The following is a 27,124-nucleotide window of genomic DNA, read 5'->3' as shown; positions in this document are numbered from 1 at the left end:
GCGGGTTGCCAACCCCTGGTATAGGCAGTATAGGCGAATGCCAAGGGCGCATCAACCAATCGGGGGCGCCGAAAATTGGGGAGAAAAAAAAAAAAAGTTAGAAATTATTATTATTTTTTTTTTATTAATTTCACATCAACACAATTTCCCGATTTTGGATCAACAAAGCACATCTTATTATCTTAAATTAACAGAACTACGCCTATATTGCGTACAGCGCCAATAAACTATGGCACACACCCCCCCAGTAAAAACCAGAGGTTTATGTGAAACAGTTCTTTTTTTGAAATAATGGTTTTAGTTTGCAATTATAGGTTTTAATTTTGTATTCGTGTTAATTTAAAATAAATCAAACTCCCAAAAAACGTATTATAACATTGTAATTTACTGTGTAAGCGGCCGCGGGGGGGAGAGCTTTAGAGAGCTCTCTCCTGAAAGACTGAGCGGCTCTGATAACCTCAGCTCAGTGAGGTAAGGGCACACCTTTATATGATCATTATAGTTATAAGAAAATAAGAGAATAGATGAAAAACAGGTATAAAATACTATATAACAGTAAAAAAAGTAGTTATTAATAAACAAGAATACAGTTTGAAAGAGGAGTGATTTCTAAAATATCCATAAAGAAAAAGAGATCTGCTTCCAGTTCTGTTTCATATGGGTGTTGAGAGATGTATCCATAGATCTCTTAATGTTGCTCTCAATGTGCACCAGATTGATGCTTTTAACTTCAACATTTAAAAAATAATATTCCCGGGAGAGCATGCCCCCGGACTCTCCCAGAGGAGGTTAGGTCCCCCCCCACTTAAATGATAAATCATGTTCAAATGGATAGGAAACTAAATACATTTGCACACATCTTGTGTCCATATCTTTCTGTTTTGGTGGTCATGCCACAACCGTGCACGTGCATGCATGCACGAGTCATGGTCAGCTGGAACTCTTTACCGGTCCACATCATTCAGGAACATTCTCAAGTACATTTCAAAAGGTTGCTAAAACATATTTAAGTATTATAAAGTACATTTGAAGTGTGCCTGTGGCTATGTATGCATATATATTATTATGTACACTTATTTGTATTTCCTTTTGTTTGGCCTTAGGATGGCGATAATTGGATGATCATTTTAGTTTTCACTTCATACAGCACTGTAAATTGCATGAAATTACGAGCTGTTTTGTTTTGTTTTAATTTGGTTGTATGTTTATGTATGTTTTGTGTGTGTGAGGACCCCAGGACGGCACAAATTTAAACCAAAATGTATCATTATGATGGATTTGATTGAAATGCTTGCATTATAAAGTGTGTGTGTTTATGTATTTGTCTCCAGGGTTACTAGTTCATCTCTCAGAATGGAGACCATGAGAGATTTGTATGATGATGATGATGAGGAGGAGGACACATCTTCAGTGTCCAGAAAACCTCCAGATCTGAGTAATACACTTGGAGCATCTGAGACAAGGTAAGAATCTGTTTCTGCTGTGAACTGACCTGAAGAGGAGTCTGATCTGCTCTGAGTAGCAGATCACAGTACAGAAACTCAGTAAAGCATCACTGTGGAGTGGACATGTTTAAGTAAATCAACTTCGAACGTGTAAAACGTTTCACTCTCACAAAGAATTGTAACAACAGAAACCCACAAACACCATTTTTAAAACATAAAGTTTAGACTAAGAACAAAAATCTTTAAAGGGGAAAGAAAATCAAAAGTGAAATCAAACGCTGCTTTTTACAAGAACCAGTGATGTGTGTTAACCATTTGTTGTTTCCACAGACAGAGAGCAGAGTCTCCAGTCCCCAGCTGTCTGTCTCTGAAGAGTGACTGGTCTATGGGGACACCTCTCTACTTCAGTAATGAACCTGGACCCCCAGACACAAGGTAAGAATCTGTTTCTGCTGTGAACTGAATAGATATATATATACTGTATATATCTATATATATCTATATATATCTATATATATATATATATATATATATATATATATATATATATATGCCATCTGATCATTTTAAACTCTTCTTTAATAATTACATGAGTGCAGTAGCCCACAGTATAGAAACTCAGTAGAGCTCAGTATAGAAACGCAGACGTACTTGAATCAGATCAGGAACATATCGGCACCTAGAGCTCTACAGTACTTCATATTGAAACTGAAGTTATACATTTGTGTGTATCAACCATTGATTGTTAGTTTGACTATTAATGGAGCAGCCATTGTTGTGGACAGACCTGACAAAGTGTTCACTGCTTTTACAAATTGGAATCGTTATGTAGTTATTACATAAACAAGTTTAATTTAGCCGTAGTAAAACTTGTGAGGTACAGTGAACATGCTGTAGGCGATGATGTTACAGACAGAAGGGCGTTTTGTTTCATAATTATATGAATCACTAAATATCTACCACTTGGGAACAGTTACCAGGATGAAATATCATCTACAGATAAAGAACTTTAACAAACAAATCAAACAAGAATTTGTCATCTTTGGGTTGTTCCATTGGTGAAAATCAGTCCCCGTAATGTGCTATAAAGGATGTGTTGATCTCCTCAGAGGGAAGAGGCAGAGTGGTGTTCCTGTGGAGGGGCAGCTGTCCAGCTGTGCTCTGTGTCAGGACGTCCTGAAGGATCCAGTCTCTACCAGCTGTGGACACTGGTTCTGCAGACAGTGCATCACCTCATACTGGGAGCAGAGACCTCCACCAGGAGACCCCTGCTGTCCCCAGTGTGGAGAAAGATCCAGAACCAGAGCTGGCCTGCAGACAGCCAGTCAGACCAGAACAGTACAAAGTAAGTCTGAACATCTGTCCAGGGTTTCCCACAGATAGACTTTACTTGGGCTGCCTGCCCAGGTATATCACTACCCTCCTGGCTGGTCTACCTGCATGTGCCCTCCGACCTCTGCAGCTCACCCAGAATGCAGCGGCTCGTCTGGTCTTCAACCTTCCTAAATGTTCCCACACCACGCCGCTCCTCCGCTCCCTTCACTGGCTTCCAGTAACTGCTAGAATCCACTTCAAGACACTGGTACTTGCGTACCATGCTGTGAATGGATCTGGCCCTTCCTACATCCAGGACATGGTTAAACCGTACACCCCAGCACGTGCACTCCGCTCTGCATCAGCCAAACAGCTCTCTGCACCCGCACTGCGAGGGGGACCCAAGTTCCCATCAGCAGAAACACGTGGGTTTGCTATCCTGGATCCAAAATGGTGGAATGAGCTCCCCATTGAAATAAGGACAGCAGAAAGCTTACACATCTTCTTCAGACTGAAAACTCATCTCTTTAGACTCCACTTCCAGAGATAGAATTACTAACAAAGCACTTATATACTAATAAAGGACTGGCTTATCTAAAGCCAGTTGAGTAGCACTTGAAATGTTTGGCTCTATGAAACCTGATGTACTTATATGATTCTGTTTTCCTCAAGGTTGTATCTTCTTGGTCGAATGCACTTAATGTAAGTCTCTTTGGATAAAAGCCTCAGCTAAATGAAATGTAATAATAACGTCCGCTCAAGTATATTTCGGGACCTATTTAGGTTTTTTTTTTTTATCCGTCCGTGAGCAATACGCCATCTGCGATCGATCAACTAGTGGACAATGATCCCTCGCTCTACGCCGCCTGTACCTGCTCGCTCTGCCATGGTGTGAAGGGTCTGCTAATAAGAGACCAACAGAAAGGGAGACCTTACGAGAAAAAGAGAAGTCAAATGTTGTTGCACATCACTCATGCGCAACTGTGGCGCAATTATGCGCTCTGCAGTAACCCCGCTGCGACGCTCCAAGAGCGTGCTCTATTAGCAAACCCCCCCCCTCCCCCTACCACCACAAGTATCATTCTGTGGGGAACACTGCTGTCTCCTGTTGTCTTCAGGCCTGAACACAGGATTCTTCCTGTTGTGTTGTACATAATATAAGTTCATATAAAACATCTTTTTTATTCTGCTCTCTTTCAGCAGAACGTGGTCTGCAGGAGGTTTTAGATGAACATAGGCTCAGTCTGAGGAGGAGATGTGAACGTGTGACTGAAGGAACTGATCAAAGTGAAACCCTCCTCAACAGCATCTTCACTGAGCTCTACATCACAGAAGGCCTGAGTGAAGAGGTTAATACCCAACATGAGGTGAGGCAGCTGGAGACAGCTTCCAAGAAGAAGACCCTCGATTACACTCCAATCAAGTGCCAGGACATCTTTAAGTCCTCACCTGACCAACAGACTCCCATCAGAGCGGTCCTGACCAACGGAGTCGCTGGAGTTGGAAAAAGCTTCTCAGTGCAGAAGTTCACTCTGGACTGGGCCGAGGGTTTGGGAAACCAAGATGTCAGTCTGGTGGTCCCGCTCTCCTTCAGGGAGCTGAACCTGATCAAAGGTGAGCAGTACAGTCTTCTCAGGCTGCTCCATGATTTCCATCCAACCTTACAGAAGCTCACAGCAGAGCAGCTGGCTGTCTGCAAAGTGCTGCTCATCTTTGACGGCCTGGATGAAAGCAGACTTTCTCTGGACTTCAGAAACAATGAGGTTGTGTCTGATGTCTCTCAGCAGTCCTCAGTCAATGTGCTGCTGACAAACCTCATCAGGGGGAAGCTGCTTCCCTCGGCTCTCGTCTGGATAACTTCCAGACCTGCAGCGGCCAATCAGATCCCTCCTGAGTGTGTGGACAGGGTGACAGAAGTACGAGGCTTCACTGACGCCCAGAAGGAGGAGTACTTCAGGAGGAGATGGAGTGATGAAGACCTGTCCAGCAGAATCATCTCTCACATCAAGAGCTCCAGGAGCCTCCACATCATGTGTATGATCCCAGTCTTCTGCTGGATCACTGCTGCAGTTCTGGACCACATGTGGACTACAGACCAGAGAGGAGAGCTGCCCCAGACCCTCACTGACATGTACTCACACTTCCTGCTGGTCCAGACCAAGAGGAAGAAGCAGAAGTATGAAGAGGGTCATGAGACGAGTCCACAGCAGCTGACGGAGGCTGACAGGGAGCTTCTCCTGAAGCTGGGGAGGCTGGCGTTTGAACATCTGGAGAAAGGAGACATCATGTTCTACCAAGAAGACCTGCAGCGCTGTGGTCTTGAGGTCACCGAGGCCTTGGTGCACTCAGGAGTTTGTACACAGATCTTCAAAAGAGAGAGTGTGATCTTCCAGAAAACAGTCTACTGCTTTGTTCATCTGAGCATTCAGGAGTTTCTGGCTGCAGTCTACATGCTGCACTGTTACAGCAACAGAGACACAGAGGTGCTGAAGGACTTCCTGCAGGGAGACTGGCCCTATGAGAACAGTGAAAACAGAGATCAGAATTACCCATCCCTGGATGTCTTCCTAAAGAGAGCCATGAAGAAATCCCTCTGTAGTGAAAATGGCCACCTGGATCTGTTTGTCCGCTTCCTCCACGGCCTCTCTCTGGAGTCCAACCAGAGACTCTTAGGAGGCCTGCTGGGTCGCACAGACAATGGTCCAGAAGTCATCCAGAGAGCCATCAGCAACCTGAAGGAGATGAGAAGTGATGAAGACTCTGATGAAGACAGGAGCATCAACATCCTCCACTGTCTGACAGAGATGAAGGACCACTCAGTGCATCAGGAGATCACAGAGTTCCTGAAGTCAGAGAACAGATCAGAGAAGAGACTCTCTGTGACACGCTGCTCAGCTCTGGCCTACATGCTGGAGATGTCAGAGGAGGTTCTGGATGGGTTGGACCTGGAGAAGTCCAAAACATCTGAGGAGGGACGACGGAGACTGACTCCAGCTGTGGAGAACTGCAGGACGGCTGTGTGAGTCCAGATGTGATTCACTTTATAGATTAGTGTAGATAAGGATTTTAGTTTTTAAAATAAACACTATACAACTTGTTGCTGTTTCACATTCTGTGAGAGCAACATTTAATTAATACAATTATTCTAATAATTAAAAAATGGTACAGTTTTTTCATCTCTTCATTTTCCTTGTCAAAATAATATGAAGGATGCTTTATCACAGCAACATGTGATCAGAACATACAGAATAACTTTACATATGTCATTGAATGCAGTAAAGTTATTATGAAAGGATTGCAGTTTCTTTATCGTTAAATTAGACACCGAGCAATATCTGATTTATGTTGACTCTAGTCTTCTCTAGTCTAGAAGGTAGCTAGCAAAGAGGTGACAGACATGGGATCAGATCACCACATATTAAATAGACTAACATCCAGTGGGAATCAGATCATGGTGTTCAAAATGTTTTCCCTCAAATGCATGAAGTAAATATGTTGTTTCCCCTTTTTTTATATAAATTAATTCTGTAATATGTGTTCTAACAGAATTCCTGACAGTGGATTCTTAGACTGGGAAGTCGTGGCCTCAGCTCTGAAGTCTGACCCCTCCAATCTGAGAGAGCTGAAGCTGAGAGTAGACCTGCAGGATTCAGATGTGGAGCTGCTGAGTTCTGGACTAAAGAGTCCAAACTGTAGACTGGAGACTCTGAGGTCAGATGACTGGCTGTAGTTCATGTGGTTTTGTCCTGTGTTTATCATTTATATATTTATAATTCCATAATTTGCCTGAGTACAAAGATATTTTAATAAATTCACATTTCTTTCTAAATTGTTGAATATTTGACAAGAAAAATATTAAATATTTTGAAAAAGTTGAAGGTTTCCCATCGATTCCTGAACAGGCTGAATAGTTTAATATTTGACAAGAATAACAGAAAGCAGAGAAAGTAGATGTGTGAGGGGACAGTGTGTGAGCTTCCACAGACTCACACTGTGCTCCAAGAGTCAGTGGAGATGCTGTCAGTACTGATGAGCTGTGAGGGAGATGGAGGAGGTTCTTCTGATGCATTATCAATGAATTTATAGTTATCTAATATTACATTTCTAAAAGTATCTTCATCATTTTTGACCTTGGCATCTGAACCCTCTCCAGGTCTGAAAAGATGATGAGACTTTGAACTATCTCAAGCAGGACCATTGTTCTCTGAACTTACATCATGTGTTCTTTATTCAGACTCTGGTGCTGCTTCTTTGTAAAGTCTGTGATCTTCAATCAATCAATGTTTATTTATATAGCCCAATATCACAAATGTTACATTTGTCTCAGTGGACTTCACAGTTTGTACAGAATATCAGTATGACAATACGACACCCTCTGTCCTTAGACCCTCACATCGTACAAGGAAAAACTTCCAGAGAAAACCCCACAGTTTAAAGGGAAAAATGGGAGAAACCTCAGGGAGAGCAACAGAGGAGGGATCCCTCTCCCAGGACGGACAGACGTGCAATAGATGCCGTGTGTAAATTGAAAAGATAATACATTTGCAACATAGGTAGTCCAAATGTTTTGAAATGCATGTGTGTATAATAAGAAGATGAATCCACGAGGATATCCATCCAGGACTTATGATCCAGGACCGCAGCCACGACTCAAGATCCAGGACTCGCAATCCATGACACAGGACCGCAGGATCATCCATGACTCCGGATCCCGGCGTATATAGACACCAAAAAGAAAGAAATTTGGGGAAGCTGGGTTAATCGGAACATGAGAGTACACAGGTATAGACAGAGAGAAGGAAGAAGTAAGATGTCCCCCGACAAACTAAGCCTATATCAGCAAAACTAGGGGCTGAATCTAATCAGCCCTAACTATAAGCTTTATCAAAAAGGAAGGTCTTAAGCGCACTCTTAAAAACGGATAGGGTGTCTGCCGTCCGAACACAAACTGGAAGCTGATTCCACAAAAGTGGAGCTTGATAAGAAAAGGCTCTGGCTCCCATTGTACTTTTAGAGACTCTAGGAACAACCAACAACCCTGCATTCTTGGAACGCAATGCCCTAGTAGGACAATAGGGTATAATGAGTTCTTTAAGGTAAGATGGCGCCTGCCCATTAAGGGCTTTGTAGGCGAGAAGAAGAATTTTAAATTCTATCCTGTGTTCTATAGGGAGCCAGTGTAAGGCAGCCAAAACAGGAGTAATGTGGTCCCTTTTCCTAACTCTGGTTAGTACACGAGCTGCAGCATTTTGAATCAGCTGAAGCGACTTGACTGACTTCTTGGTACACCCTGATAATAAGGAGTTACAATAATCCAGCCTTGAAGTAACAAATGCATGGACTAGTTTCTCTGCATCGTTTTGAGGCAAGATATGCCTGATTTTTGCAATGTTACGTAGATGGAAGTAGGCGGTCCTTGAAATGGATTTTATGTGGGTGTTAAAGGATAAATCCTGATCAAATATAACACCAAGATTCCTTACAGTCTCACTGGAGGCCAAATTAATGCCATCCATAGTTAATATATCTTTAGATAATTTGTTTCGTAGATTCTTCGGGCCAAGTACAATAACTTCAGTTTTGGTCGTGTTTAACATCAAAAAATTTAAGGTCATCCACGTTTTTAAGTCCTTGAGGCAGTCTTGAATTTTATTTAGATGATTAATTTCATCAGGCTTGATTGATAAATATAGTTGAGTATCATCCGCATAACAATGAAAGTTTACAGAATGATTCCTTATAATATTGCCTAACGGAAGCATATATAGGGTGAACAAAATAGGTCCAAGCACTGAGCCCTGTGGCACTCCATGGCTAACTTTGGTTCGCATGGAAGATTCATCGTTGACACGTACAAACTGAGAGCGTTCAGATAGATAAGACCTAAACCAGCCTAAAGCAGTTCCCTGTATGCCAACTAAGTGCTCTAGTCTTTGCAATAGGATATCATGGTCGATAGTATCAAATGCAGCACTAAGATCGAGCAAGACAAGAATAGAGACAAGTCCCTTGTCAGAGGCTATTAGAATGTCATTTGTGACTTTAACCAGAGCTGTCTCTGTGCTATGTTGTGTTCTAAAGCCAGACTGAAAATCTTCAAATAAATCATAGTTTCTTAAGTAATCACACAGCTGTTTTGCGACTGCTTTCTCAAGAATTTTTGAGAGGAACGGAAGATTAGAAATAGGTCTATAGTTGGCTAAAACCTCTGGATCGAGGTTGTGCTTTTTAAGAAGCGGTTTTATCACTGCTACTTTGAATGATTTTGGAACATAGCCTGATAATAAAGACATATTCATAATATTTAATAAAGAAGTGCTAATTAAAAAACTTATTTTAACAGCTTAGTTGGAATCGGGTCTAAGATACACGTTGATGGTTTAGAAGAGAGAATCATTGAATTTAATTGTTCAAGGTTTATGGCTGAAAAGCATTCTAGTTTACTATCTAGTGTAATATTATTAGAACTTACGTTTCCGGGAGCTGTTGATAACACTATACTGGTCAAAGGCAAGAGGTCATTGATTTTGTTTCTAAGAGTAACAATTTTATCGTTAAAAAAGCACATCAAATCATTCCTACTGAGTGCTATGGGAATAGAAGGCTCAGTCGAGCTGTGGCTCTCTGTCAGCCTGGCTACAGTGCTGAAAAGAAATCTTGCATTATTCTTATTCTCATCTATTAATGAAGAGTAGTATGCTGCTCTCGCTTTACGCAGTGCTTTCTTATATTCATTGAGAGTAATATGCCAAATTAAACCAGATTCTTCAAGTTTAGTGGAACGCCATATCCTTTCAAGTTGTCTCGACTTTTGCTTTATTTTGCGGGTTTGGGCGTTATGCCATGGAGCTAATCTATGTTGTTTTATTTTCTTCTTTTTCAAAGGAGCAACAGAGTCTAATTTTATTCGCAGCGCATCTGTAGCACTATCAACAACATGATCAATTTGGGGTGGTGTACATTTTGTATAAGTTTCCTCCCCTACATGCAGACATGCTATCGAGTTAAGTATTGGTGGAATCTCTTCCTTAAATTTGGCTATAGCACTAACAGATAGGTTTCTGCTGCAGGAGCTTTTGACTAATGCTTTGTTGTCTAGTAACAGTACTTCAAAAGTTACTAAGAAATGGTCGGATAAAGCAGGATTATGCGGTTCGACTAATAGTTGCTCAATTTCAATACCATAAGTCAGAACAAGGTCAAGAGTGTGATTATAGCAGTGGGTTGGTTTATTTACACTCTGACAGAAACCAACAGAATCTAATATAGAGTTAAATGCAACAGTAAGGCTATTTTTATCATCGTCAACATGAATATTAAAGTCACCTACGATAATTACTTTATCTGTTTTAAGAAAGCTGATAAAAACTCAGAGAATTCTGATAAGAATTCTGAATAAGGACCTGGTGCACGGTACACTGTAACAAATAAGATTGGCTGCAAAGTTTTCCAGGTCGGATGCGTAAGACTGAAAATGAGGCTTTCAAAGGAGGTATAATTTAATTTTTGTTTAGTATTGATAAGTAAACTTGAGTCAAAGATTGCTGCAACTCCACCTCCTCGGCCCGTGCTTCGGGCAATATGAGTATTGATATGGCTGGGTGGAGTGGCCTCATTTATGCTGACATATTCTTCATGTCTCAACCAAGTTTCAGTGAGACAGCATATATCAATATTATAATCTGATATTAAATCATTTACCAGTATTGCTTTAGATGCTAGAGATCTTATGTTTAAGAGACCACATTTAATCTTCCTGTTTTGTTGCACTGTAGTAGTTGTTACATTTACTTTTATTAAGTTATTATGTATGACACCTCTATTAGGTTTTACCTTAAATTGTCCTTGGGCAGACACACACACCGTTAATATTGGGTATTTTATTGGGGTCGGGATTCCTATGGATGACTGCCTAGGAGAGAGCGCAGAGAAGCGTGTAAGACTGCGACTCTGCCTCCTGGTCTCAACTCCAGTTTGTCATGGATTAAGTCCATCTTGAGTTGAATCAGTTTCTGTGGGTTTTGATTTGTCTGGCTGCACATCACAAGTTAGTGTAGAAGGAGCAGAGCTTATGATGTGAAGTCTCCACTTTTTATTGAAGGTGAAGAACGTTGTCTTTCATATTAATGAGAGCTCTTTTCACTTTTTGGATCTTACTGTTTTTAACCTGTTGGGAGTGTCCACTTTATAAACGTCTACATTCTCTACTTCTCCAGCTATCATCAGATTATTAAACCTTTCATTATTTCAATCAGGAACATTGTTTTCTAAACTTACATCATGTTTTCTTTATTCAGACTGGAGGGCTGCAGTTTGTCAGAGATCAGCTATTCTACTCTGGCCTCAGCTCTGAAGTCCAACATCCATCTGAGATTTCTGGACCTGGGTCACAACGCTCTGAAGGATTCAGGAGTGGAGCTGCTGAGAGATCTTCTGGAGAGTCCAGACTGCAGACTGGAGACTCTCAGGTCAGTGAGGGGTCGACTCAGTCTCTGCTGGTTCAGCAGGATTGTATTGAACACAGGGAGGTGGATGTGTTCCTCTCACTGGGGAATCTCTCCAGTTCCACCTTCCAGGCGTAGCCTAGCTTAGCACAACACATCAGTGATGTTACCATTTATCTGCAGTTTCTCCTTTTGTTCATCTCATGGTTCTTTTCTTGCGTTCTCCCAAGAACAATATAATGCAAGCTGACAATGCAAAGCCACATTTCAGTCAGGTGCAACTTGTTAACAGACAAATCCTACTCTGCATAATTCACTCTGATCCTTTAAACACCTGGAATTCATCTTATATACTCCATCCGGTTTATTTTATAAATGATATAATAAACAGATGAATACAGTTAATACACATTTCTATCAAAACTATTAAACACTAACCAATAATTTCAGGTTTTGCTTTTTCTTTAAAAAATGTTTCTGAAGCTGCATGATGCTCACACTGACTGAATAGTTTACACTGAAGATGCTGTGATCTATGTCTCCACTATTCCTGAAATAAATATTCTCTATTTATTTTGATCACATTTCTTCTAAATCCATCCTGACTTCTTTGTAAACTCTGTGATCTTGAGTTGAATCAGTTTCTGTGGGTTTTGATTTGTCTGGCTGCACATCACGAGTTAGTGTAGAAGGAGCAGAGCTTATGATGTGAAGTCTCCACTTTTTATTGAAGGTGAAGAACGTTGTCTTTCATATTAATGAGAGCTCTTTTCACTTTTTGGATCTTACTGTTTTTAACCTGTTGGGAGTGTCCACTTTATAAACGTCTACATTCTCTACTTCTCCAGCTATCATCAGATTATTAAACCTTTCATTATTTCAATCAGGAACATTGTTTTCTAAACTTACATCATGTTTTCTTTATTCAGACTGGAGGGCTGCAGTTTGTCAGAGATCAGCTATTCTACTCTGGTCTCAGCTCTGAAGTCCAACATCCATCTGAGATTTCTGGACCTGAGTCACAACGATCTGAAGGATTCAGGAGTGGAGCTGCTGAGAGATCTTCTGGAGAGTCCAGACTGCAGACTGGAGACTCTCAGGTCAGTGAGGGGTCGACTCAGTCTCTGCTGGTTCAGCAGGATTGTATTGAACACAGGGAGGTGGATGTGTTCCTCTCACTGGGGGATCTCTCCAGTTCCACCTTCCAGGCGTAGCCTAGCTTAGCACAACACATCAGTGATGTTACCATTTATCTGCAGTTTCTCCTTTTGTTCATCTCATGGTTCTTTTTTTGCATTCTCCCAAGAACAATATAATGCAAGCTGACAATGCAAAGCCACATTTCAGTCAGGTGCAACTTGTTAACAGACACATCCTACTCTGCATAATTCACTCTGATCCTTTAAACACCTGGAATTCATCTTATATACTCCATCCGGTTTCTTTTATAAATGATATAATAAACAGATGAATAGAGTTAATACACATTTCTATCAAAACTATTAAACACTAACCAATAATTTCAGGTTTTGCTTTTTCTTTAAAAAATGTTTCTGAAGCTACATGATGCTCACACTGACTGAATAGTTTACACTGAAGATGCTGTGATCTATGTCTCCACTATTCCTGAAATAAATATTCTCTATTTATTTTGATCACATTTCTTCTAAATTCATCCTGACTTCTTTGTAAACTCTGTGATCTTGAGTTGAATCAGTTTCTGTGGGTTTTGATTTGTCTGGCTGCACATCACGAGTTAGTGTAGAAGGAGCAGAGCTTATGATGTGAAGTCTCCACTTTTTATTGAAGGTGAAGAACGTTGTCTTTCATATTAATGAGAGCTCTTTTCACTTTTTGGATCTTACTGTTTTTAACCTGTTGGGAGTGTCCACTTTATAAACGTCTACATTCTCTACTTCTCCAGCTATCATCAGATTATTAAACCTTTCATTATTTCAATCAGGAACATTGTTTTCTAAACTTACATCATGTTTTCTTTATTCAGACTGAGGTGCTGCAGCTTGTCAGAGATCAGCTGTTCTGCTCTGGTGTCAGCTCTGAAGTCCAACATCCATCTGAGAGATCTGGACCTGAGTCACAACGCTCTGAAGGATTCAGGAGTGGAGCTGCTGAGAGATCTTCTGGAGAGTCCAGACTGCAGACTGGAGACTCTCAGGTCAGTTCTCCATCTCTAACTTCTGTGCTGAGATGAATATGTGAGAGTTGTGTTGACTCTGAGCTGCAGACATCAGGCTGATATGATCCTGATCCTCACTGAGCATCTCAATGCTAAAGTCTACTTTCTTCTTCTGTGGTTTAGCTCATTGACTGTAGCAGAGCTTTGTTAAAGAAAAATCATACTCTGCATAATTCACTCTGAACCTTTTAACACCTGAAATTCATCTTTTGTTCTCCATCATGTTTTAAAATAAATAAATGACATTATAAACACATGAATACAATAATTAAATATTTCTATCAAACACTAACAAATATTTTCAGTTGTTGCTGTTTCTAAAATGTTTCTGAAGCTACATGATGCTCACACTGACTGAATAGTTTACACAGAAGATGCTGTGATCTATGTCTCCACTATTCCTGAGATAAATAGTCTCTATTTATTTTGATCACATTTCTTCTAAATCCATCCTGACTTCTTTGTAAACTCTGTGATCTTGAGTTGAAATGTTGTGGAGGTTTAGCACTCACAACAGGAAAGAATGAAACAGAGAGGAATCAATGAAACACAAACACAGAAACAGTTGAGATTAATCATTATGATTTAGTTGTGCACCACCAAACAACAATGGGGAAACATGACCTGCTCTCCAGCAGTCATACAGCAATGCTCCCACGGATACCAGAAACACAGGGCAGATATAGGTTTCTAAAAGACACACGAACATGTTCCCTAAACATGTTTAACGCACACACATTGTCAGGCCTCCTAAACTTGGACATGTTCCAGATGTCGAAAGGTCATCATCTCATGACTTCTTTAGGAGTCTTGCAGGATATAAATGATCCAATTAACAAACTATATACAGTGGGGCAAAAAAGTATTTAGTCAGCCACCAATTGTGCAAGTTCTCCCACTTAAAAAGATGAGGCCTGTAATGTTCATCCTAGGTATACCTCAACTATGAGAGACAGAATGAGAAACAAAAAATCCAGAAAATCACATTGTCTGATTTTTAAAGAATTTATTTGCAAATGATGGTGAAAAATAAGTATTTGGTCAATAACAAAAGTTCATCTCAATACTTTGTTATATACCCTTTGTTGGCAATGACAGAGGTCAAACGCTTTCTGTAAGTCTTCACAAGGTTTTCACTGTTGCTGGTATTATTCAATTAACAAACTATATATACGTCTGCACATGAACGCACATACATTTCTTTCATTAACTAACACTCAACTGTATTATATCTGAATGTAGCCTCTTTGCATTTCCTCTGAGCTTGGCGTCAGCTCACTTAACGTAATAATTAGCAAAGAGACGATTCTCTGGAAACTGTAACCTAATAACGTACCTAGTTACTATGACTAGGTCCAAGATTGATGTAACAGAATCAGTTTCTGTGGGTTTTGATTTGTCTGGCTGCACATCACGAGTTAGTGTAGAAGGAGCAGAGCTTATGATGTGAAGTCTCCACTTTTTATTGAAGGTGAAGAACGTTGTCTTTCATATTAATGAGAGCTCTTTTCACTTTTTGGATCTTACTGTTTTTAACCTGTTGGGAGTGTCCACTTTATAAACGTCTACATTCTCTACTTCTCCAGCTATCATCAGATTATTAAACCTTTCATTATTTCAATCAGGAACATTGTTTTCTAAACTTACATCATGTTTTCTTTATTCAGACTGGAGGGCTGCAGTTTGTCAGAGATCAGCTGTTCTGCTCTGGCCTCAGCTCTGAAGTCCAACATCCATCTGAGAAATCTGGACCTGGGTCACAACGCTCTGAAGGATTCAGGAGAGAAGCTGCTGAGAGATCTTCTGGAGAGTCCAGACTGCAGACTGGAGACTCTCAGGTCAGTGAGGGGTCGACTCAGTCTCTGCTGGTTCAGCAGGATTGTATTGAAAACAGGGAGGTGGATGTGTTCCTCTCACTGGGGAATCTCTCCAGTTCCACCTTCCAGGCGTAGCCTAGCTTAGCACAACACATCAGTGATGTTACCATTTATCTGCAGTTTCTCCTTTTGTTCATCTCATGGTTCTTTTCTTGCGTTCTCCCAAGAACAATATAATGCAAGCTGACAATGCAAAGCCACATTTCAGTCAGGTGCAACTTGTTAACAGACACATTTTACAGTTAAAAAGTTAGTCTGTTAGTTTTTCCTATGAAGTTGTTTTGTTCCTGGACTAATGCCTAGTTAACTCTGTGATGCAGCTGAGAGCTGTGGCAGTCAGTCGTAGTGTTTGCAGAGAGGATATGATGGAATGTGAAGCATGAGATCAGGACTCTGAAGCTGACTCAAAGAACAAACACTTCTTTGAACTGGATCTAAAACTGTTGGATTGTGTTCATCCCTACAGGATCAGAGGAGGAGAGCCGATCAGAGTCAAGATCCAGAAGAAATGTGAGTATTGAACTCATATCCTCCAAATATATCCAAACTATCGTACATGCAATCAAATCATAGGTAATATATTTATGTATCACTTGATGAAATCTATGCCTCCCGTTTATGTCTAACATCGAGAAAGGCGCTGAAGCTTCAAATACAATGTAAAAACACAAATGTGCCAAAACACGTGAAGAAACATCTTCAGCAACTTGACAACACATGAACAGCATTTAGAGCATATTCACCAACTTGAGGAAACATGCGCAGCGTTTACTAAAAAACAGACATTAACGAACCGCTGTAAAAAGAAAACGCTGCAAGAAGCTCAAAACAAAACTGAGAGGCGGACACTAAAGTGTAGATATTATAAAGATATATAACCGTATAAAGTCTTTTGTCAGTATATCTGAAAGGACAAGGTTAGCTAGCTAGCTTCCAGCAGATCTGCAATAATACCTGAAGGAATCATGCGATCACATTGTTAAAATAAACCCATAACACTTAAATGTTTTGTTTCCACTGACAGTTTAACAGATTGAAACGTTTTGCTCAAGAACTGCGTTCGGGTCTGATACTGTCCCACAAACAAAGGATGCGTAGAATATCCCTTGAAAAGTGAAATTAAATATATTGATTGAATGGAATCTGTGTGAATACCAACACACCAATCAACTTCTCATTCATTCTGTAAGCTGCAAAATAACAGCAGCCTTATATGTTTGACTTCTTATTCACACACTGATGGCAGCGAGCAGGGACACGGGAGGTCAGTCAGAGTTGGGGGTGCGCTGGGGGGGAGCCTCGCAGTCTGCGTGATCCGTGTGTAGGGAGGGGCGGCCCTGTATAATAACGTCATATTAAATGCAGTCGTTTGGTCTTTAGCAACAGCTTGTGAGAGCAGCGCATTCATCGGTGTTCGTTTTAATTAGACCCTCCAGAAAAACGCGTTTCTGCGATCGCAGAATTTAACGCATAATCAGCAAAATGGCGCAGATTTTTAAAAGGCCGCATATTTATCAAAAGGCCGCATAATCCCCGCATTTTTTCCCACAAAGTTGAGAGAAAAAAAAAGTTGACTCGTCTTGACGTGACGTCATCAGCTCGCGCATCACAGAATGTAAACAACACTATAGAGTGAACGTGTGGAGCTCACACGAGAGAGAAAACACCAAGATGAAAAAATCTTGACGAACATTTCTACTAAAGACCGGGCAAAAAGTGGGGGGAAACTATTCTGCACCCCGTGCAACTGTGTGTTGGAGCATAAGAGAAAATCGACGGTGACGACCCACTTTGATTCATTCAAACATTCGAAAATGCTTTCTGCTGCTGCGGACAAGAAAGCCAAACAACTCACATTCAGCGAGGCATCAACCTCCAAAACCCTTTAGAGGGCTACAAGAAACGAAGTGAGTAGCCTACAAGATTGAAGCTGCAGATAACGAACGAGTAAATGAAAACAGAATGAGGCGGAGAAGTGTGTGTGTGTGTGTGTGTGTGTGTGTGTGTGTGTGTGTGTGTGTGTGAGATTAAAAAAGCCCAATTGCTTTTACAATAAATAAACATTGAATGTGTTTAATTGAATAGTAAAGGGGTTTAACGTTAGTGGCAGGTTGTGTGTGAGAGAGAATAAATAAGACAGCCCAATATTTTTTTTTTTTTTTATTCTTTTCCCCCGCATATTTAGCATATTTCGCAACTTTCCGCATATTTCGCAACTTCCCGCAATTTCACCGCATAAAATCACATAAAACCCCCGCATGTTTAATCGCATAATAAAGGATTTTTGCCCGCGTTTTTCTGGAGGGTCTATTTAATGCTGCCAGTTTGTGGACGGCCTGTGTGTTGATGGGACTTCTCATGCTCCCTAAATGTTTCCCCTTCCTTTCGCCAGTTGTTAAATCCTCCTTTCACAAAACTCCCATCCCTGATCTTGTCTGCACTGACGAGCTTCTTTTCTATAGCAGAGCAACAGAAGAAGCACACCACGTTATCACTTTCTCTTATATAGTGAAGCTTTTTATGGACTGCTTACACTAAAATGCTAACTCAAAAATAGGAACTCAAAATAAAACTTTTGTATGGATTTGTTTAGTGAACTTTTTGGCGTTGCAGTTACAACTCTCCGCCAACAGATGGGGGTGCTGCAGCCCCCTCAGCACCCCCCCTTCCCGCGTCCATGGCAGCGAGCGACCACAGGAACAAATCCTAAAACCCTGAAATGACTCAGCATTTCTGCACTTCCTGTTCCTTTGTCTTCAAGTCAAATGTGTATTTGGTTTGACGCCTGAAATAATGTGATTAACACCATTTTAAGAGAAATGTTAACGTTAGCTCGGGGGGCGGGGCTTAATGAAAGTAGGCGGGGCTTAAGGGGTGCACATATATGGAGCCATTTCAGGGTTATAAGTTTTGATCATTCAAAAAAATACAATTTATTTGAAAGTCCAAGTTTTCATCCTGAACTTTGAAAAATACAATGTTGTATTAAAAAAAAAAGAACTTTTAACTCACTTCCATAACAACACTAAATAATAATACCTTCACTAAACACAAAAACAGCAAGAAAATAAATGTTTAACTATTAAATAATATAAAGCTCGAAGAGTGCCTTTAAACAGGCGGTTCTAACGAGTGGCTAGATTCATAATAACGTCGTCACGCTGATCACGGAGAAACTCATCTCCTCATTGGCTGTGATGTTAAATCATGTGACTGTGATGTAGCTCCTTTATAGCCTGATGCTAGCTTTTCACTTGTGTGAAAGAACAGGTATTGGATGTACGCTACTCAAAAGGAATGTGTAAATACCATAGGGTAATCGCTTTTTGACATTTGAATAAGGAAATGTTACAAATGATATATTTTAAATAAATAAACCCACCACTGGGAAAGCTGAGGAATATGAATATCTCTGTGACATCACATTGAACTTGTGTCTAACTTATTATTCATGTTTTAAGAGATCTCTGTTTAAAGTGATTGTTGGTTATATAACTAGAGTATTTCTCTGTTTATCTTCCAGGTCCATGAGGGGATATTGTTAACCATCAGGCATTCAGCTCCGTAATCCTGCCTTTGGTTCGTTTCCTGACATTTCTGTCCCTCAAGTCTTTGGAAAGAGTCAGAACGTCTACGGAGAAGAGGAAGAACAGTTTTAAAGGATGACATGTTTGCGTTAATCACCCCGACTGCATTAATCACACGTGACTATTTCTCACTCATGTTCCCGGTAATACCTTACACTAAGCAGTGGCGGCGCCAGACATTTTCTTTTGGGGGTGCTGTGGGGTAGCTTGACGTTTCATAGAGGGTGCTCAAACATGTAGGGTTTCCCATTAAGACACCGGGCGCTAGAGTGGAATGTTCTACTGCAACACTCGCCACACGCACACACACAGTGTACGGCATTTTTTTAACAAGTGGGGAGTGGACCTAACCTCCTCTAAGGGGGTCCGGGGCATGCTCCCCCGGGAAGATCAATCAACCTGGTGCACTTAGAGAGCAAAATGAAGAGATCTATGGATACCTCTCTCAACACCCATTTGAAACAGAACTGTAAACAGATGTTCTTTTTCTTTATGGATATTTTACAAATCACTCTCCTTTCAAACTGTATTCTTGTTTTCTGTCATATAGTATTTCATAACTGTTTTTCATTTATTCTCTTGTTTTATAACTATAATGATCATATGAAGGTGTGCCGCGCAAATAATCTTTTGAATAATTCGTGACCAAACTTTTTTTTTAAATGATTATTTATTTAAAAAAAAAAACATTATGCCTGCTTTAGGTAACATGAATCTGTCTTTGGCTCTTTTCTGCTGTAACAATGTACATGTCACCTCTGTGGGACTAATAAAGGGATTCTGATCGTTATTATCACATGTTTTGAATGCATCTAGTTTTAGATGAATAAACAGACAAGAAAGAGAAGCTCTAAAGACAGAAATCAGGAAACAAATGAGTTTTAAAGAGATGTTAGACATTGGGTCAGGGAGGCTTTATATTATGTAAGAAGAACAGAGTTAATAAAGATAATTTAATATTTTAATTTTTGGTTGAATTATGGTCCTCAATCCAAAACTCCAACTCATTGTCTTCAGTGTTTTTTTTAGTTTTTTTTTACTTTTAAGGTTATTTGTATAAATACTTGTCTTTAGCATCCTACATTGCAATGCTAAATTGTTTCTTAAAAAAACGTATTTTGTACAATCCTTATGGGGAGGCTGTGGCTCAGTGGATACTAGTGTGATGGACTTCGAATCAGGGGGTAGCGAGTTCGAGTTCCACTGCAGTCAGCATGTCGTTGCGTCCCTGAGACACTACACCCCAAACTGCTCCTGTGGGGATTGTCCACAGTACTCAATGTATGTTAGTCGCTTTGGATAAAAGCTTCTAACAAATGACATGTAATGTAATATATTTCTTTTTTTACCTACTTCTTTTTTTTATTGTTTATGTTCGCACCACCAGATACCAAAAGCAAATTCCTTGTAAGTGTAAACGTACCTGGCAATTACATTACATTAAATGTCACTTGTAAGACGTTTTTATCCAAAGTGACTAACATACTCAATACTGTGGACAATCCCCACAGGAGCACTTTGGGGTGAAGTGTCTCAGGGACACAACGACATGCTGACTGCAGTGGGGTTTGAACCTGGCTGTGACCCCCTGATCCCAACACCAACGCACTAGTCCACTGCGCCACACGCCTCGTTAATACACTTTATTCTGATTCTGACAGGCAGTTTCATCCCACAGGCCATAAGACTGTTAAACACCTGCACTTTTGGAAGAACTATTTATCAATATTCCAATTACTTTTATAGACTATCCTGCACTATTTCTACTATATTCAATTTTATTGTATTTATTTGCACTATTTTATCTGCTGTATTGTTGCTCTGTTGGAGGAGCCTGTGACCTCAGATCTTCATTGATATATCTCACTGTAGCTATGTACAGTACACGTGCCAATAATAGCCTTGAATCTTGAACAGGGTTGAAATCACAAACATCTCAAGGTCTCAGAAAGATCTTAAACTGCTGATGGATTAATTACATTACATGGCATTACATTTAGCTGAGGCTTTTATCCAAAGCGACTTACAATAAGTGCGCTCGACCAACAAAATACAAACTTGAAGAAAACAGAATCATATAAGTACATCAGGTTTCATAGAGCCAAACATTTCAAGTGCTACTCAACTGGCTCTAGATCAGCCAGTCCTTTATTAGTATATAAGTGCTTTGTTAGTAATTCTATCTCTGGAAGTGGAGTCCAAAGAGATGAGTTTTCAGTCTGAAGAAGATGTGTAAGCTTTCTGCTGTCCTGATTTCAATGGGGAGCTCATTCCACCATTTTGGAGCCAGGATAGCAAACCCACGTGTTTCTGCTGATGGGAACTTGGGTCCCCCTCGCAGTGCGGGTGCAGCGAGCTGTTTGGCTGATGCAGAGCGGAGTGCACGTGCTGGGGTGTACGGTTTAACCATGTCCTGGATGTAGGAAGGGCCAGATCCATTCACAGCATGGTACGCAAGTACCAGTGTCAGTCAATCAATCAATCAATATTTATTTATATAGCTCAATATCACAAATGTTACATTTGTCTCAGTGGACTTCACAGTTTGTACAGAATATCAGTATGACAACACGACTCCCTCTGTCCTTAGACCCTCTGTCCTCAGACCCTCTGTCCTTAGACCCTCTGTCCTTAGACCCTCACATCGTACAAGGAAAAACCAGAGAAAACCCACAGTTTAAAGGGGAACATGGGAGAAACCTCAGGGAGAGCATCAGAGGAGGGATCCCTCTCCCAGGACGGACAGACGTGCAATAGATGCCGTGTGTAAATCGAAAAGATAATACATTTACAGGTAGACCAAATGTTTGGAAATGCATGTGTCTATAATAAGAAGATGAATCCACGAGGATGTCAAGAGTCCTGTGGGAGCCATCAGGGAAGTAGTATGAGAGTCAGGCAGGACCGCAGGTTCAGCCACGAGACGTAATTTTGGGTGACTGACATTTATTGGATATTATTAATAATAATTTGCGTTTTTTTTTTACCATTTCAGTGTTATATGTAATGCTTGTAATGTTATGTAAATATGAATGAGATTTATTTATTGAAAAAAAAATATTTTAAATGAAAACTATAGGCTCCTCTCCCATGTATGATCAAAGTGACAAGGCAGTTCCTTGAACTTGGCATTTTAAATAAATTGCAATTTATGTATAAAACAATTTTTTTCATTTTTTTATTTAGTACCATTGCAAAGACAATCTCTATTTATTCAACATATATAATGAATGTGAGTATTAGGTCAACGTCATATATTTTGGTGTCTGCAAAAGTAAGTGACAGTACTTCCACCTTTTCTGTAGAATGACCCATCTATCAAAACCCAGTTATTAACATTCATTGGATTGCACACTTTGTTTGTTTGTTTGGATATGTAGCAAATTGACATTTTAAATAGCACTTAATGACTGACTGAATGGAAATGACAATACATGAAAATGTAAAACGAAAAAAGCGATCATGAAAATGTTTCCCAAAAATGAATAAAAAGATTTTTGACCACTTTTTTGTTCAGATATATCACATATTTGTAACTAAATGAAACATGAATTGGAACAAAACCCAGCATCAACTGAGGAGTGACTCCCGTGAGGTTCATGTATTTTCTTCACTCCGCTGGGAAACTGCTCTCATGTCAAGAAGCATCAGATCAGTGGACGCACTGCATCGTCCAATCAGTGAGCGATACACAGTAAGGGGGCGGGGCGAGTGTCGGAGGATTTCATCGGAATTGGCCCCGTCTCAGGTCGGTTAAATTAAATCCTTGCTTCCCTCACTTGCGTCGTTTCCCTGTGTTTAGTCCCTCCCTCCAGAGAAACATGGAGGGACGCAAGGAAACCACGAGAAGCTGGGAAATGAGTTTTAAGAGCAATGGGACGTCCTTTCCTCCGGAGCGTCACGTGAAGCGACGTCCGTTTGTGATGACGCCGCACAGCTGTTCGTCTGACAGCAGCTCTGTCCCCGTTATTTTCACAAACACCCCTGCCACACACTTACTGACACAAACATTTGTATCATCTGTTGTAGACCCCAATAAATAAAATCAAATAAGAACTCATTCTCAAAAAAGATAAACGCCAATCTTAAAATGTATAAACGAACAATAGTTTGATTAATATTGATTAGAGTGCACAATAGAAATAAAATAATTGAGAGAAGAAAAATATATATGTTATCTATCAAAACCCAGTTAGATTAACATTCATTGGATTGCACACTTTGTTTGTTTGTGTGGATATGTAGCACATTAACATTTTAATAGCACTTAATGACTGACTGAATGGAAATGACAGTAAATGAAAATATAAAACGAAAAAAGCGATCATGAAAATGTTTCCAATAAATAAAGAAAAAGATTTTTGACCACTTTGTTGTTCAGATATATCACATATTTGTAACTAAATGAAACATGAATTGAAACAAAACACAGTTTAAACTGAGGAGTGACTCTCGTGAGTTTCATTTATTTTCTTCACTCCGCTGGGGTACTGCTCTCGTGTCAAGAACAAGAAGCATGAGATCAGTGCATGCACTGCATCGTCCAATCAGTGAGCGATACACAGTAAGGGGGAGGGGCGAGTATCTGAGGATTTCATCGGAGGATGGACTGGTGGTTCCTCGATTATCGCTCCTCCATTATCGCTCATCGCTCCTCAATCTTCGGTCCTCCGGCAGAAATAAGAGCCATGGCAGACAAATCAACTTCCGGTGAGACCGAGGAGCGAGGAAATGAAAATAGTCGACCTGAGACAGGGCCCCAGGACATATGATGAACGTTAGCACCCAATATGAGTAGGAAAGGTTTATAATTATGTTTTTGTCATTGGTATTTAAACTGATAACAACAAGAGAAAAAATATATATGGTCAAATGAAATGTGGAATATTTATACAAACTGATCCACATTATCCACTACTGCACCTTATTAGACAGAAATACATCTTGAATACAGAAAGGTGGCGGTAATGCGCCTTTAACGCTTTTTACCAGCCGCCATTTCGCCGTAAAAAGAAGACGACGAAGAAGAAGAAGAAGTTTACAGCAGTGGGCGTGGCTTGTGTTCGGATGACGTCACTAGTGGACAGTCCACACACAGCATGATGGCGGCAGCAGCGGTAGCGGTGGAGCGGGGCGGAGGAACTGGAGGAACCGGAGCACCGGGAGGACCGTCTCCTGCTGGAGCCTCTGCCCGGGCTGAAGGCTCCTCTCCCCGGCCTGGCTCTGCGGGTTTTTCGGTGCTGGTGGTGGTCGGGTCTATGCGGACCAACGGGCTTCTGGAGCCGCTGTTGAAGCAGATAGAGACCGGTGAGTATCAGACATCCTTTCAAAATAGAAGTCCTCCTGTGTACTGCACTAACGTTTTTTTTATTATTATTACTGATTAATATGTAATATTCCATTCCTCTCATACTTATGTATATATAATATCCTGCTTTATATTTTGTTACTTTACATTTGTAATTCAACATGTATATGTGCTACTTCTTTTTTAATGCTATTTTATTTCTATTGCGATGTTTACAAAATACACACACACACACACACACACACACACACACACACACACACACACACACACACACACACACACACACACACACACACACACACACACACACACACACACACACACACACACACTCACTTACAATATTCTTTAAAAAAATACACATTTATAGGAGGGTACAGGAGAATGCATGTTATGATTGTGATTTCAGGAGGTTAATTTAACCTGAGTGAATGTTCCAGATGTTATAGAAATGGTCAGATTTGTAGAATATTATTAAAGATATTCCAGGGAAACCAACTCAAATATAGTTTAGAGAGAAGGGCCCTCATCTTTAGTCCTAGAGTAAGGACAGTATATCATCTTTTACAGCAGCAGTAGGTAGTGTTTTGATTCGTAGACCTAAATTCAAAAGGGTCTCCATTCAGTCTGTTTTTGGTGAGTTTTCTGCCACTATTCCCAAAGTTAGTGGTCGGTTTTCTGATATGTAATGGCTTGTTTTCTGTGTGATTTTGACCACATTTTCCGTTTATCCGTTATTTCCTAACAGCGAAAGTAAGGACATTATATAATCTTTAACTAGAAGCAGTAGGTAGTGTTTTGATTCGTAGACCTAAAGACAGTGGGTCCATATATTGTGTTTTAATGAGAGAGAGACAGATGTTTATTAGTATTAATCTCTGTCTCTCTCTCTCTCTCTGTCTCTCTCTCTCTGTCTCTCTCTATCTGCCTGTCTGTCTTTCACACCAAGTACTTTGCCGTACTGTTTACTAAACGTCTTATCCTTACATAATTAAAGTCCTTTTTCTCCATATTTCTACCCAGTGTTTAACACAAAGTCTTAAAGTAAACATGTGCGGATAGTCTCCTCTGGTTAGTGGCGTTTAAACCGGAAAAATAACACTTTATAAAATATAAAACGATGGATGGAAGACACGAGATTAGCATGCTAAGCTAACATAGCTCCATCTTGTTCCCTTTTGTTTACGTCTTTATTCCTTCAAATTAAAAGTCTGCTTTATCTATTAAACACGTGAAGGAAACACAAAGGACATATTCCACCATGAGAGGAACCAGTGTGTTTCTGCCATGTGTTTTTAGGGTTACATTTAGACTTTACAGCCGGCATGATGCGGGACATCCTGTCCTCCAGGGTTCATGTTTTTATTTTGAAAATCCCTCCCCACCGGATGTTTTTTATTTTGTGGAGCTTGACTGTTTTACATTTGGTTCCTGTTTTGAAGTAGGTTAACAGTCAAAAACTCAGTAAAAGTTTAATGATGCAGCAGGCTGTGTTTTATCTCTATAACTGCATTATGGTAATATACCAACAAGGTTTATTTTAGTGTTTAATATATACAAACTGCAGATTGTTTTAAGAGCTGCAACATTTTTACAGTTTATAACTTCTGAACACATTGAAACATAAACCACAGACAGCAGTGAACACACCCTGATGACTGAACACTAACTGTGTTTGTTCATCATGTGGGTTCAGAAACATTCTCTATATCTGCAGGCTGTGTTACAGTAATTACAGTCAGGCGTCTGGGCTGGTCTGTTTTTCAGCTGTTATTCAGTCACTTTCTTGAGAGGTTAAGGTTAGCTTTTGGTCAGTCTTCTAAAAGTTTACGGTCAGTTTTCTGTCAACTTTCTAAGATCTTACAGTTGGTTGTCAGTCAATTTTGTGATAGTTCAAGGTCAGGTTTTAGCTGCCTATCTGGTAGTTAATTGGTAGCACTTCTTCAGAGTTTTTTAAGCCTGTTTTTCAGATTTTGTTTTGTAGGTTTTCAGTCATTTTGTGATATTTTAGGGTGAGTTTTCTGTCAGTTTTCTCCAAGACCTCCGTGAGTCTGAGTCCCTCACCCTGTTCCAGTCCCTCCTCAAAACCCACCTCTTCAACTCCATAAGTTTTTTGTCCGTTTTTTTCAGGCTGTTGTCTGTTTGTATTCAGTATTGTGTTTTTCTTAATTTTCTGTGAGCTGACACACAAAGAGGAAGTTACTAACTCTGTTTCACTTCCTGCTGAGGAGGAAACAGCATGTGATGATAGGAGGAAACATGGAGGAGGTCTCACTCTGATGGAGTTTTCTGTAATGGATGTTGCTGATGGATTCACCACACAGCAACATCCCATAATAATGTGAACACAGGAAGTGAGAGCTGGCGGTCGGACACACTGAGGTTGTTTATATCTGATCATCTGATTTCTTGAAGTGTCACATGATCGATTATCTACAGTCTCACTGATCAACCTGATTGTGTTCACAGCTGGAGAGAAGACAGCATAGACTCATTCAGAATTGTATTACTAACAATAATCAGGACTTTACAGACTCAACATAAAAACATCTTCCTTGAGTTATGAGTTCAGATGAATGGAGCGTGTAGTTTGGAGTCATCACACATTTTGAGTTTGACCTGGTAAATGTGCTGTCGTTCCTTGATAGCCCAACACTAGCCTCCTTTAGCTTAGCGGTGGTGACGTGAAGTCATGTGACCGTGCTGTAGTTCCTTTATAGCTCAACATTAGCCTCCTTTAGCTTAGCGGTGGTGACGTGAAGTCATGTGACCGTGCTGTAGTTCCTTTATAGCCCAACATTAGCCTCCTTTAGCTTAGCGGTGGTGACGTGAAGTCATGTGACCGTGCTGTCGTTCCTTTATAGCCCAACATTAGCCTCCTTTAGCTTAGCGGTGGTGACGTGAAGTCATGTGACCGTGCTGTAGTTCCTTTATAGCCCAACATTAGCC

The 27,124-nt window shown here is 40.3% G+C and overlaps 2 protein-coding genes across 5 annotated transcripts in view; both read left to right on the top strand.

Annotated features, from left to right (window-relative positions):
- Positions 1–1,336: 1,336 nt before the first annotated feature.
- LOC307028065 (NLR family CARD domain-containing protein 3-like) lies at positions 1,337–19,966 on the top strand. Of its 4 annotated transcripts, none has more exons than XM_079662808.1 (8): positions 1,337–1,463; positions 1,776–1,880; positions 2,555–2,790; positions 3,960–5,778; positions 6,306–6,470; positions 15,068–15,238; positions 15,744–15,787; positions 18,801–19,966. In XM_079662808.1, exons 1-8 carry the CDS (start codon positions 1,354–1,356, stop codon positions 18,806–18,808), a joined length of 2,658 nt encoding a protein of 885 aa, XP_079518934.1. In that variant the 5' UTR covers positions 1,337–1,353; the 3' UTR covers positions 18,809–19,966. The 4 variants fall into 4 exon arrangements, with proteins under 4 accessions (XP_079518934.1, XP_079518932.1, XP_079518931.1 ...); XM_079662806.1 differs by lacking the exons at positions 15,068–15,238; positions 15,744–15,787; positions 18,801–19,966 and adding exons at positions 11,057–11,227; positions 12,133–12,303; positions 13,209–13,442 and having other exon boundaries at positions 3,963–5,778; XM_079662805.1 differs by lacking the exons at positions 15,068–15,238; positions 15,744–15,787; positions 18,801–19,966 and adding exons at positions 11,057–11,227; positions 12,133–12,303; positions 13,209–13,442.
- Positions 19,967–23,300: 3,334 nt separating this feature from the next.
- LOC307019154 (microtubule-associated protein 1S-like) overlaps positions 23,301–27,124 on the top strand; it is a 26,717-nt gene continuing 22,893 nt past the window's right edge. The window contains exon 1 of the mRNA XM_079649803.1: positions 23,301–24,171. Within this exon, the coding sequence (XP_079505929.1) occupies positions 23,964–24,171 (208 nt within the window). The 5' untranslated portion in view covers positions 23,301–23,963. The remainder of the gene's footprint in view (positions 24,172–27,124) is intronic.

The sequence above is a fragment of the Notothenia rossii genome (genome assembly GCF_949606895.1).
Source record: "Notothenia rossii genome assembly, chromosome: 1".
NCBI classification, from domain to species: domain Eukaryota; kingdom Metazoa; phylum Chordata; class Actinopteri; order Perciformes; family Nototheniidae; genus Notothenia; species Notothenia rossii.
This window is presented reverse-complemented; position numbering and strand designations above follow the sequence as displayed.